Source organism: Kogia breviceps, chromosome 9, assembly GCF_026419965.1.
Source record: "Kogia breviceps isolate mKogBre1 chromosome 9, mKogBre1 haplotype 1, whole genome shotgun sequence".
NCBI classification, from domain to species: domain Eukaryota; kingdom Metazoa; phylum Chordata; class Mammalia; order Artiodactyla; family Physeteridae; genus Kogia; species Kogia breviceps.
The window spans coordinates 45216129-45230582 of record NC_081318.1 but is presented as its reverse complement, the minus strand read 5'-3'; the positions used below and the strand labels follow the sequence as shown (position 1 = coordinate 45230582).

At 44.1% G+C, this 14454-nt stretch overlaps 1 protein-coding gene across 4 annotated transcripts in view; it reads right to left on the bottom strand.

Moving 5' to 3' along the window:
• Nucleotides 1-14454, bottom strand: part of PDE1C (phosphodiesterase 1C) — a 701054-nt gene that overhangs the window by 79184 nt on the left and 607416 nt on the right. Inside the window, exon 19 of one of the 4 annotated variants that reach the window (XM_067042381.1) lies at nucleotides 2394-4252. The exons of 2 other annotated variants lie outside the window; for them this stretch is intronic. In XM_067042381.1, the coding sequence (XP_066898482.1) occupies nucleotides 4188-4252 (65 nt within the window). In that variant the 3' untranslated portion in view covers nucleotides 2394-4187. Of the gene's footprint in view, nucleotides 1-2393; nucleotides 4253-14454 lie in introns of those variants that run through there. One more of the 4 variants, XM_067042379.1, reaches the window with a different exon arrangement.

Below are 14454 nucleotides of genomic sequence, written 5' to 3'. Positions count from 1 at the left end.
TATAAAGAGAAGAGGTTGCAAAAGAGCCTCAAGGATTGTTTTGTTTGTTTTTGACCCACAGAGGTTTAAAAATGTTTGAATCAACCATTAATATTTAATAATCTCATCAGGAGAATTTACATAAAATCCTAGATTTCCAGATTCTCTTGAGAAACCATCTCAAGGTCTGGCAACCTGAGCCTGATTTAGAAGCGTGGCTACTACCATCAGTGGGCACTGAGCACCAGATGCCCCTTGAGGAGGAATATACATTCTCCAGCTCTCCATCTGCCCCACCTGGCGTATTTCACCCACTGACTTCACCCTCCAGCCTTCACATTTGAGTCTGGAACCTCTGGTGAAGACCCATACTTTGCGTCCCTAATGATCTCCCCCTCTTTCATCCCAGTGCTCCACTTTTACTAGCGGTGGCCCCAATCACAGCTTTGGGAAGAGGGGAGCAAGACTGTGGCCAGGCGGCTGGTTGAAGCATAAGTGGTGAAATAGGCCACCGTAAAGTCTTTAAGAAGCCAAATGCAATTACACGCGTGTGGATAATAGGATTACATCACCACCAAGGGATTCTTAGTAAGAAAACACAGAGGAACTCTCGTTCTGTCAGCTTTGCTGTACAGGCGTGGTGTACCTGCAGCCACGCCCACCGGTTGTGCTCAATAAACTCGCAGGTGCTCAGAAAAGCTCTCCTCGTTTCTGATTCCTGGGGTGGGGTGGAAAGTAGACTGGCTGTTGAAGAGACAAAGGTCTTGGGTTCTTGCCCCAACTGTGCAATGCTGAGCAAGTCCCTGGATTTCTCTGAGTCTGTTTCTTTATCTTGAAAATGAGGTTGATGATCCCCACTTTGCCTTCATAGTCTGAGAATTAAATGAGATAATATAAGGCAAAGGGTGTAGTAAGCTTAAAAGCCTTGTTCGTCTGTAACAGGATTATTTTAAGACATTTTCAGAGTGAGGACTGTGCCTTTTCTATTGCCAAATCCCCATTGCCTGGGGATTAAATCAGTAGCAATGATGTGGCCTTGAATCAGAGCCTCTGAAGAAATACTTCAAGTAGGGAGTCACTTGCGTGGCCTTAACTGAAAGACCAGCCTCAAAGAAGCACTCACAGAAATGGTGAGGGACAAAGCCAGTCAGAATATCTAACCAACGCTGGATGTCAGTGGGCGATTTGGATTGAAGCCAAATCTCCCTCACCTCCCTTGATGCATGTAGCCCTTTTCTAGGCAGGTAGATTAGAGGCTTAATGATTAGGATTACATTTGGATTAAAGTAGTTTTCAATACCTTGTGAATAACTTCCCTTCAACTAAATAATCATCACATTAAGAAACTAAAGAGCATTACATGGTAGCCCATTCAGAAAGAAGGCCCCAACTAAAGGCATCCCAACAGAACTGGCAAATCGGTTGGCCATCTGTTCATGCTGATGGCATCTACTCCAAGCCCAGGCTGCCTGAGAGGAGGAGGTGCTAGACATGAGAGTCTTAGCTGCACGTAGCACTGGTGGCTTCATTTAAATCCAGATCCTCCTTAAAAGCTGCTGCCTGAGATCACAGGGCTAGCTTCTAATGCTTAATTATCACCTGGAGAGGCCGGAGCCAGTGCTGGGAAAGGACACAAGCAGTTGTTTCCTTTTAAATGCAATTAAATGAATTGCAGGCCTGCCAAGCCTGTGTTGTCCACATTGTTTTCTTAAAACAAGGATAGACTTAGATGACATGTGGTTGTGAAAATAGGTTGATCGAGCACTTACTTTTCCTAGTTACATGATGGATTGTGTAGACTCTGTCATCTTGTGTAAATGAGACTCCCTTGTCACTTGTAATTTCTAAGTGTGGAAGACTTACTCAGAAAACTCCCCAAGGCAGTGAATGAATGCAGAGAAAATAGATGGACTGAAAATCTCCTCCTCCTGGTCTCCTGGAGACAGGATTGTCTTTGAACTGGCGTTAAGGGATCAGCTTCACAGAAGTTCAGAACGCAATAATGACCATAATTCCTGACCTCCCCAAATCAGGGCAGGAGACTCTCCACAGATAAGTGTATTTACAGGGAAAACAATGTAGTATTTGAAATGTGGTCTGCCTGGGAAAAATCCAAGATATCAGCTTATTCTTCTCAAGAAGAAAGGCTAGGTAGGTATTTCCTGACCTACAGTAGCAGGTCCTTCCAACAACGTGAGACTCCTCGTCTTCAGGAGACTTGCTGAGAAGCAGCAGCAGAAAATGGAAGATAACTGGCTCCTTTGAACCAATGTCACTCTTCCAATCTGGTGCCAAATGGGAATTTTGAGAGTTGCATAAAAACAGCGAACCACAGATCCTCACATCCTTACAATTATGTGTTAGCGCTCCAGAAAAACAATATTTATCCATCCAATCATGTATAATCTATATTTAAAATGTATTGTTTAATCACTACTTAAATAATACCCTTCATGAAAAGAACAGCATGCTCTCAGCCCTTGCATTTGTTCAATCATTTTCCTCTGTCGTCTCGTTTGAGCCTCAAAAGCAATTGTAAGAAAACTAAATAGCCAAGGAAACTGACATGGAGGAGAAGCCAGGATGGAAACTCAGGCTTCCGAACTCATGAGCGCTGTGATCCTGGCAGCTGGGTGTGGAGGAATGACCGCTGTGTAAAACCTGCTGCATCTCCCAGCTGCTGGGCACCGAGGGTAGTTCCTCCGGGCTTGTCACGGGTCCTGGGATCGCCTTAGGGGGAAAGTGTCTGAAACATCCTCTGGTATAAGTAGAGTCAAGGTTGTGCCCCTCCTGGGGTTATATAACTAGAGCCTTTATACCAAACTGACCCTCAGTTACCAGCACGGGGCCCCCAAACAGCAGCAGTGATATAGACAAAGTCAGGTTAAGAGACAGGAGTTTGAAAGGTGTGTGAAACCTGGAGATGGGGTGGGGAGGATGTGGGATTGGGGAGAGGTTGAGCCCAGTGGTAGATCCAGGTTCTGGAATCTTGAATATCTGGGTGCTTTTCTTCTGCAATTTCTTTAGCAACTTACCAGAAATATTTTCTGATGGCACCCTGGCTCTCCCTCCTCCCTGAATGCTCTGTGGTTCCTAGCTACCCCCAGAACTCAAGAGGGCACATGCTAGTGAGGGGCCCTGGAGTTTAAGCTTTATGAACTCCTTGACAAATCTGCCCCTAGCAGGCAAGAGACAGCTGTCTGCCTGTACTATGAGGGAAAGGGAGCTGCTATGAGTCTGAGCAAGTCTGGCCACCTGTTTCCTTCACCCTTTTTTGCAGTGGTTCTCAAATAGTATATATTCACCACACAATTTCATTAATCAGATTTTTTAGCAGGAAGATTGCTGGAATTAAAAGGTGAATATTAATAACATAAGAGTACCTATTTCAGGCAATTCAGAAAAGAAGTCTTCCCAGAGTTCTTGTAGTGTTGACGAGGTTGTCCTTCAATGCTGAGTGACCTATGATACAGCTCTTTACTGCCCTGGTCAACGCTATTATAATTTCTTGGTATTGAGTTCTCACTTGTCCCGGGAAACATAGCTCTTTCCTTGATCCCTCCATCCTTTCCCCAGCCACACGTTACCTTCCCTCCCCATCCCACTGCATGACCGCATGGCTCTGTGTTCCATCTGAAAGGCAGTAGCTGGAACAAGAATGAATCCCACACATTCATTGAAATGAGCCGTCACACATAGGAAAGGCTTGAGGCATGCCAGACAATACCCATTGCTCTAAGGCTTCTACCCAGAAAGAAAACAAGCACCGTGGCCAATCCCGCTCCTCCCTAAGCCCCTTAATCCCATAGGAAAGCTTCTTCCATTATCTAGTGTTTGGGGGATCCTTTTGTTGAAGGGAAATCATACTGAGAAGGCTAGTATGTAGAACACATTGAATCTGAAGAACTGAGGGGGAGTACAGTAGGATGCCCGATGATCACCCCCTCCTTCCCTCCTCCTCCTATCACCTCCTTTGGTGGCCCTTAAGGAAACACTAGGACTTTGTCAGGCAGGCTCAGAAGCCCTGTAACTAGATAATTAAGGAGGCCGAGGATTCCTTCAGCTGCCTCCAGCACGAGAGGCCTCCGTTCACACTCAGCCCCAAGCTTCCTGCGTCCAGCGTGATGAGGGTTTTCATTGTGTGGGTAATGTATGGGTTTTAATATGCACGTTTGCAAGCTCTGTCTTTGATATACCCTGTGCCTTTCTCAGTAGGAGCAACATCCCTGGCGATTCCTCGGTCTGAGCAGCAGCCAAATCTGCAGTCGCTCTCCTACAGAGCAAAGCAAAAAGCCAGCAATAAAAAAACGAAATAGCAAATCAACAGGGTGTAGTTCTTGAACAAATGCACATTCATAATTTGTAATTGTGTAGTTATAAATCCCCTCCTAGGGCTTGGCTCTAATGACCCAAAACAGAAAGGAAGCCTTTATTTTCTTCTGCATTTGGGTATTTGGTGACAGAGCAATGTACATTTGCCAACAGTACAAATATTTAGATTTTTTTTTAGTACTTTAAAAGCACTATTTCTGGTGTAGTGGAGTTCCAGAGAATCAATGCCTGATTTTACCAAACCCTGCCTCTGAAAAAAATTCCTATCAGTCTATGAGATATTAATCTTAGAGAGAAAAGACTATTCTTGGTTTCTCCCAAGAGGTTTAAAGACACAGGCTCCATCACCTAATCTCCAGTAGGATGCCTGTATGTGTATATGAGTGTATGCATATAAATCTCAACCCCAAATGCTCTTTCCAACCAAAGCCAAGCACACAATGGCTTTTCAAGAGGCAGAATATTCTGGGGTCCATTTCATTTCAGTCTCAACCCTGATTGAGAGGAGTAGAGGAAGAAGTCAACAGAAAGAGAATTCTAGAGCAAAGATTATGTTTGTCATTCAGAGATGATAGTATCCCCGCTACAGGGCTCATTTATTACGGTGCTGAAATTAGGAAACGACACCAAATTATTTGGAACAGCGCTGACCATAGAACTCCCTGTAATGATGGAAATGACCTGGGTCTGTGCTCTCCAATATGGGAGGCGCCTTGTGCCAACTGAGTACTTGAAATGTGGCTAATGAACTATGGAACTCAATGTTTAATTTTACTTAATTTTGAAGAATTTAAATAGTCACATGTGGGTAGTGGCTACTGTATTGGGCAATGCAGGTTTGGAATGTTAAACTGTCTACTTCAGGAGGCTGTGGTTGGAAATAGAATCAACCATCCAAGCAGTCTGATGGAGGACATGAGGCCTAGGGGAGCCTGGAGCTTCCACGTGTCCTCCAGGAAAGAAAATAAGCCAGCACTTCTCTCTGGGGTGAAGACAATCAGATCTCCCAAGGCACAACCCATTGGCCCACAGGCCATCAGCCTGTTTCTCCCATTTGTTAATAAGGGTCATTCTAGCCCAACCAAATCCCCAGAGTATGAGAGATGCAGCATTTGTTTTATCTGGTTCTGTTTTTGACTGTCTTGTTTGGGAAGTTATTTCACAGTCCTTGTAGTCAATTTTCTGTTCTGAAGTTCTGGAATTTATGTTAATTCATTTATGCATGTATTCTCTCATTCCTCAGGTGTTTATGGATCATACACTGTCTTCTGAGTCCTGAGGTTCAGAGATAGAATCAGACACAGTCCCAGGCTTCCCTGAGCTCACACCATCCTGGAGGGAGCCACCAGCAAATATCGATGACCCACTATGTTCAGTGCTGAACAAATGTCAGTCCGGGAGCCCAGAAGAGCTGTGGGGCAGGGGATGCTCAGTGCTGCCAGGGAGGTCTTAGGAGAATTCACAGAGGAGGTGAAATTTGGGCTTGCTTTGAAAAAGAATGGAAAGGAGAGAGTATTTCAGACCTAGGGACACCTGAATGAAAGCAAAGCAGGGTGGAAGCAAAAGAATCTATTCCACCTCCTATGGGGATAAATCTTTCTGCCTAGAACTTGAGTTTTGTACCTTGTGATCAGGTGGACTTGGTTTGGTTTCAGGCTTCACACCACTGACTTGGGACTTGACCTTAGACCTGCATCTTTACCTCCTGGAGTGTTGCTTCCTCATTGGCAAAAACAAATGATACATGTAGATTTTGTTAGGTTTTTGTGAGGATTAAATGTAAAAACACTTGTGAAATTTTCTAGTCCTCATCCTGGCAAGAAGGAGGAACAAAAGTTAATTTTCTGTCTTCATTCCACTGGACAGCTAATCTTCCATGTGGGCCTTTCTTGGAAACAGCTGTCCCGGCCCAGAGAACCACTTGACAGGCCTTGTCTGAGGTTACCTTGGGTTGAATGAATTCCATTTGTTCCTTCTCGAAGGATTTGCTCTGGCAGGAATGACAAATTTCATAAAAACTCAACTCCTGATACACCGCAAGTCTTCACAGGGTAGACACTTGGTGAGGAACCAGTGAGAGAAAAGAGTGTGATACGTTTTGCATTTTGGAAGATTTTCTCTGTTGCATGATACTTTAAAAATTGAACAATAGCAGTCAATTTAATCTCAGCAATACCTGCAGATTTTGAATCTTAAGCACCCAGTAGGTGACACACCTGGTTTCCATTGGGGAAGAATGGCTCACACCAAGGGTATTAGAGAAAGGGAGGGCTACCACCCAGATAATTCTCACCCAGATTGTTGACAGGAGGCCAGGTCCAAATCTTAAGCTCAGTCTAGTAAGGAAAGCAGGATCTGGCAAGTGAAGGATGCTTGGGCTCAAAAAAGGATCTCGAAAGATCCTCTCCCTATAATCCGGGATCCATAATAGCTACATAAGACACGTTTTTCTGATTGAGTCACCTTTGGGATGCAAAAAATTTTAAACTGTCCTCAGGACAATTCTGTATAGAGGGCATGCAAACATAATTTGAGAACACAAATACACATCTGAGAAGGATGTGTGGTACAATGAGGAGCTTTGGAACCAGACCCAGTACCACTAACAGCTCAGTCGTTGGCTAGCTATGCCCCTGCGGCAAGTTACTGAACCTCTCTTAGCTTCAATGTCTTCGTCTGTAAAAACTGTTTGGTTACACCGCCTTTCCAGGTTGAAGTGACAAGTAATTGAGATCATGCATTGAAAGCCTCTGGTTCCCTAGATGTTAATTCAATCTTAGTTCACCTCTCTTTCCCATCACTTTCCTCTTGGTGTCTGAGACCTTATTTACATCATTTAGGTGGTTCACCAACAGATACTGTGCTGCACAAAGTACACATTCAACACATACACGCACGCACACACATACACACACACACACACTGATGTCATCCTTTCAGCTCAATCAAAGCAATTCAGGATCACTGACCTCCAATCTCAGTTCTGCTCCCTTCCCTCTACTTCCTCCTCAGCCCCTTCACTGGGCAAAAAAGAATATGAAGGATGGACAAAAAAAGAAAATGATACTGCAGAGGGAAGAAGGAAGCAACAAGTAAAGGAGATCCAAAATCTCCTGGTAGGTCAGAAAATCTCATGACTAGATCAGAAAATGCAAGGACATTAGGGAAAATAAGATGAGAAAATTACAGGGAGGCAGTCCATGGAGGGCCTTGCAGGCCACGCACAGGACGTGGACCTTCATCGTCATATCAACAGTCAGCCATGGAGTGGGCATTACACAAAGGGGTGACACTGTGGTTTGTGTTTCACCGCATGGGGGTTGGGGGTGGGTGTGGATTAGGAGGTGGTCCCTGAGGGAGGCAGGTAAGGGAATCAGGAACCACAGCTCAGCAAGCCAAGCTCACGGAAACCTGCAGGACCCTAAGGATGGAAAGGGAGCCTGAGGATCAATGGGTGAGTTAGTTTACCTCTTTTCAGAAGCTCCAGCCAATCACTGGCTAGAAATCACCTCCTAATACAACTAAGTACAACATCATTTGGGGGGTGGGAGGGAGGGAATGATACTTTTTAATAAGTAGGCAAAATATTTCTAGGAATACCTTTTTCATGATACTCCAGGCATGGGCCAACCTTCCAACATGTTAACTTCTTGCCACCAGGCTGATCTGACTCACGTTCTGGCCGAGGGAGAGGGAAGAGATGGGTAGGAGGACATTACTTTCCCTGAGGGATGATTTTGCATTGTTTATTTTCCCAGAGCTCCATCCCTTCTCTGGATCTGATAAAGCAGAGAGTTACTCAGAAAGGACTCGCCCCAGTGGAGGAGAAACTATTGATGAAAAGGGTACATCAACCCAAAGATTCATTGCCTTGCAGTGAACACACCTGGGCAGGTGTTTCCACACCCACCCAGATGTTCCCGTTCACTGTGTGGAGCCAGGAAGCCCAGACATGGGCTATTGGAGGAGGAACTTTGGTGTTTCATTCTCCTAAGACATTTACCTGGGAAATTTTCTCCATCCTGAGTCTCTACTCCTGTGAGGTTTCATTCAGCTTACGATGGTACCAGTTGAATTACAATAAACAGCCAATTTTAGGCTGTTTTGGATGGACTCAGTCATTTTTTGGACACCAACTCTGATGCTTGATTTTATGTGTCAACTTGGGTAGGCTCACATATTCAATGGTTTTGTCAAACACCAGTCTAGATATTGCTGTGAGGTAATTTTTATATGTGATTAATTTAAATCGGTAGACTTTTCAGTAAAGTATTGGGCCTCATCTAATAGTTGATGGCCTTGAGAACAAAGACAGAGATTTCCCAAAGAACAAAAATTTGGACTCAAGACTGCAAAACAGAAACCCTGTCTGAGTTTCCAGGCTTCCAGCCTGCCCTACAGGTTTCAGACTTGTCAAACCCCACAACTACATGAGCTAATTCCTCAGAACCTCTCTCTCTCTCTCTCTCTTGCTCTCTCTTTCTCATTGTGTGTGTGTGTGTGTGTGTGTGTGTGTTATTGGTTCTGTTTCTCTGAATAACTCTGATGAATATACCCACACACATAGAGTTCTTCATTCCCACAAAATGTGTTTGGTCTATTTTAGGTTTAATAGTTAATATGGCTTAAATAAATAATGATGAACTGTAAACCGAAGGGACACCTTGTGGATTAATTGGTGGATGTTCTTGGATCTGATTCTCAAAAGAGAGGGTTAGTAGAACCCTGAGGTCTCATCAGTTAGGGGACATGAGGACGGCTTAGGTGGGTGGGAAAAGTGATTCATCTTGATACTGAGGTGAGATTGGAAGATGGTTCTGTCGTTTTAAGGAGAAGCATCAGGTTCTGAGCTTGGAATTTCCATTTTTAAGGGAAAGCCATTCCATAGCTGGATTTGTCCCAAGGAAAGAATAAGAATGATTGGCATTCTGCTGATGTCCATTTTCTTTTATTCCTTAGATGAAGATGAAAGAGTCTGTCTCAAAGGACACATAAATATTTATGAAATAAATTGACTTATGTTGCCTCATTTGTCATCTCTCACAAGGATAGAGATTGAGTGCCTCTTTGTCTTCTCCTTTCGGCTCTTCTCCGATTACCTGGATCACATCTGAGCCCCATAATTCAAGTAGTGATGCTGGGTAGGGATGTCTACTCCTGGTTATGGTTTTGGGAAGTTGCTGTCATTTGCTGGACATAGTGGTCAGTTGTAGTCACCCCTCTGTGGCAGGGACGGTGAGAGGGGTGGGATCCCACTGTGGTGGATTGACAAGGATGCCTAACTCACCAAACACACTCACACGTGGCACCTTTTCAAATAGTCTTAATTACCCTATAGGCAGAGAGTAGCTGTTATGATTCACATGAAACAGATAAAGAGACTGAGGTACAGAGAATCAAGTCACTTGCCTAAATCCTCACAGGTAGTAAGCAGGTGTTCTAGAACTGGAGTCCAGGCTTTTGCATTGAGTTCTCCTCGGTTGCTATTTCTGTTCCTGCCCTTCTGGAATTCCATGGTACAAATGTCTCCCCTATGCATGTATCCTTTTTTAATTACTGCTAAAACACTTGCCACTAAAATGCTTCTAGCATACATAAAAATGTTTTGGATATTAAAGAATTGATAAAATCTCCCTCCACCCCATGCCACCCCCTAGCCCTGGAAACTGATTAAGATGTTTTCGAAAGGCATTTATTGCACAAGTCTTTACCAAACAACTACTATGAGGAAGTTGCTGTGGGATTTGATGCTGAATAAGACTCAGCCCCTGCCCTCTAAGAGCTTAATCTTAGGGGGGAGTTGAGACATGTGTACAGATAATTAGAATCACAGATATTATATCTGAATGTTAAAGGTCAGTTCACATGGTCCCCTCTCGAGTCAGAAAAGGGCCTCAAGACCTTGGCAACCTGCTGAGGTCACAGAGTAATTTAGTGAAAGGGTCTCTTGGCTCCTAGTCTGCATCTCCACACAGCTGTTCTCTAACACAAGCCAGAGTGCTTTAAAACCACCGTTCCCAAACTGTGCACCGAGGAGCTCTGGGGTGCCTCACGATGTTTTAAGTTTCAGAGGGAAACCCAGCAATACTTGATATCTGTGAGCCTCTGTGTGAAATGTGAGTTCCAGGTAGTTCACAGTTTCAATATGCACTGAATTTCTTTTGAGGATGTCAGAGCTTTTGGAAGCTGGATTTTTGACAATTGCTGTCCTAAACAGCAAGTATCATAAAAGATCAATACGGAACAGGAAAGGAGGGTGGTGGTGTCCTAGCTGATTCCAAGGTTTGAGAAACTGTGCAGGGGCGGGGTATGCATATATCCTACTGATCTCGGGTGGCCTCAGCCGGCAGAGGCTTGAAGCAGGATTTAGTTCCCTACCAGAAATTGAAGTCAGGCTGTGGCCGTGAGAGCGCTGAATCCTAGCCCCCAGACCACCAGGGACCAGTGGCCAGTGACGAGGACCTGGCCCATCAGCTGTGTAGAAATGAATTTCCACATAGAGTCGGAAAGTAGTGTGTGGAGCGCGCCATGCCCGTTAAGGGTATTCGGCCTGGAGGAAAATGACCAATTGATCACAGGCTCCCAAAATAGAGGCAGGCATTCATGCATGCCTCAATAAGGTTGAGCCAACGCTCTTGGGACTTCTCCACCCACGTTTTCCCCGAGGTGATCAATGCATGACAGGTGCAAGTGAAGCCCATTCTGGACGGATGAAAGCCCCCTTTTTGCTAATGTTTATCACAAGGTCAAGAACAATACGCCCAGTCATGACAGAAACTTTGGGTGCAAACACAGACGGTAGAAATATTGTTATCAAGAAGCTAGCAGGATGAAGGACAGACTGTTCCCACGAGAAAGAAACTAACCTAATCTTAAACAGAACCTAGTGTGCTTTAACTCCCTGAACTCCCTGTAACTGCATTTTATAAAAGCTGTGCATATAAACAATAAAATGGACACTTGTTTGCAATGGCTCCTGGTGTCCCTCCCGTCCTCACTCTTTCCTCTTAAACTTTTTCCTCATCCCCTTGCCGCCTGAATTCGAGCCCTCGGTCGTGCTGGCAGCGACAGTAGTGAAACAAGTAAAGTGTTTATTAGGAGGAGAAAGGATACAACGTGGATAGACGCACAGGCAGCCTCAGAGAGAGAGTCGCGCCCTCGTGGTAGTTTGAATCACTTTTATGGCGCATTTCCTTAGGGTTTCCTTTGGCAAATCATCTTGCTTTGCCTGGTTCTGAGTCCATATTTGGTATATCTCAGGGTCCTCCCATGTGTACGTGTGTATCTCTTAGCCAAGATGGATTCTAGCAAAGAAGCCTATGGGTAGGCTATGGGTAGGTTGACATCTTCTACTATGCGGTGGTGTCCCCTCTCTTTTTGACCTTCAAGGAACCTTTCTGCATGTGTGTAGCTGGGAAGGTCTCCTGGACTTTGAGAATGAGGAATATGTGGTCTTCTATCTCTTATCTGGGCAGAGCTTCTCCCCCCTCCTGCTGTTTTGGAGTATCTGTCCACAGGGGACAATCCCCAGCTGCTCAGCCTGAGGCCCATCTATCTCCAGCCTCACTACTAGTAAGTAATTGTGCTTATTCAAGAATAAAATAAAAACATTATAGTTTTCTTCAATTTACATATACATAATTGTTTAATGGCTACTAAGCTGTTAGAACATAATACTTAGTAAGTTGTTTGGAACTAACAACTTAAAAAACAGAATAGGAATTTCTTTTGAACCAAAGTCCTGAGAAAAAGCTGCTGAGACAATGAAAAAGTTTGGGAACCTCTGCAAATTAAAGTCTTGCTACTCAAAGTGATACCAGAACCTTTGGTATCCCCTAAGAGCTCATTAGAAATGCAGAATCCCCTGCTGAAGCCAAGTCAGAATTTTATTTTTTACAAGGGACCCTGGTGATCCTTAACACATGATTCACATTTGAAAAGCGCTGCATTTTAGCATCATAAGGGCAGTATAAGCAAACGGCCCACGCCTGTTATCTCCTCATCAGACCACACAGAGAGCATCCATTTGAGCAGTCAGAACTCAGGTCCTGCCCCCATTAGGCTTACTAGCTATGGATCTTGGGTAACATTGTGAAATTTGAGCCACAATTTCCTTACTTGCCAAGGGAGAATGATGGCTGATCCTGTCTCTTTGAGGTGATTAAATAAAGGTTAAACGAGATAATGCTTACAAAGTAGAATGCCTGGCCCAGAGTAGAACAATAAACTATGATTTCTTTTTGCTTCCTGGGTCTGCAGCTCTCTGGCAGGTGACTGTCTTCCTTTTCTACACCTTTGAAAGGTCACAGCTGCGGGAGGGAGAAATCAAATTTCATATTCAATCACTGGATTGATGACCACACCTACTACGATAGCCAAGCAAACGTAAACACATCCTCTCTTTCCAGGTATTGAACCAAGGGGTGCAGCCTGGAAATGTGTGTAGGTTTGCCTAAGGGATTTCGCTGTGTCCCTACAATATGGGGAAACACTGCAGACAGGCTAACAGGCAGAGAAGAATTGGCTTCGGGGTTGGTGGTGTGTATGTGGTAAAGTACACATAACATAGCATTTACCATCTTAACCATGTTTAAATGTACAGTTCAATGGTGCTAAATATATTCATATCGTATAACCATCTATCCCCGGAACCCTTTTCATCTTGTAAAACTGAAACTCTGTAACTAAACACTAACTCCCCTCCTTCCAGCCCCTGGCAACCACCATTCTACTTTCTGTCTCTATGAATTCAACTACTCCAAGTACTTCATAAAAGTGGAATCACACAGTATTTGTCTTTTGTGAATGGCTTATTTCACTCAGCATAATGCCCTCAAGCTTCATCCATGTTGTAGCATGTATTAGAATTCTCCTCCTTTTTAAGGCTGAATAATAAATAGTCCATTGTATAACATAACCACATTTTTTGTATCCATTCATCCATCTATAGACACTTGGGCTGTTTCCACATTTTAGCTATTGTGATTAGTGGTACTATGAACACGGTGTACAAATATCTCTTACAGACCCTGCTTTTGATTCTTTTAGGTATATACCCAGAAGTGGAATTGCTAGATAATATGGTAATTCTGTTTTTAATTTTTTGAGGAACCACCTCACTGTTTTTCACCACTTTACATTCCTACCAACAATGCACAAGGTGTGGGGTTTGTTCTTAAGTTCGTTTCCAAGCAGCATGAATGAATGACCTTGCCTGACAGACAAGGACACATTCTCCCCTAAGACTGTGAGCTCCCAAAGCTGAGGGACACTGCCTCACTCCTACTGGATTCACTGCACACCTAGGGCAGTGCCTGGAAACTAGAAATGTTCAATTAGTGTTCTCTGATGGTTGTCCCCAGCCAGCCTCCATTCTCCTCTAGCCTGAGGGTAGGTAGCTTTTCTTCCTACACAGGATCGCCACCTGCTGGAGAAATTGTCACATTGCAGCTTCCTGTCTATTGTTAGTGCCTTTAATACTCAGCAAACGTTGATTTGCAATATTCAGATTTTTGTGATCTTTTAGACAAGACTGAGGTTTATTTTTTGCTTTCTTTTTTTTTTTTTTTTTTTTTTTTTTTGCGGTACGCGGGCCTCTCGCTGTTGTGGCCTCTCCCATTGCGGAGCACAGGCTCTGGACGCGCGGCCATGGCTCACGGGCCCAGCTGCTCCACGGCATGTGGGATCTTCCCGGACCGAGGCACGAACCCGTGTCCCCTGCATCGGCAGGCGGATTCTCAACCACTGCGCCACCAGGGAAGCCCTATTTTTTGCTTTCTGAAGTTTTTTAAATCAGAGATAAAAATGTAATAGAGTTAATATTATGGAGGCACAAAAAATTTGTCTCTCTGTGTGTGTGTATGCAAGAAAGAGAAGCCAGGTAACATTCCAAACCGTAAAGTGCGACAACGGTGTGAAAGGACACGGGAGGCTAAGGCCAAACCAGGTCAGCCTCGAAGTATTTTAAAAGTGGCCATTTAATGCAGTTAACATTCTCATTGCAAACCATTTGTTCATTATAACAGGTCCTCTAACTCCAGTAGATGATCCATAGACATTTAGTCTCGGATTGTGTGGTGCTGTGACTTTTTATCTTTTGTTTTTTTAGAAATTTTATTTATTTATTTTTGTCTGCTTTGGGTT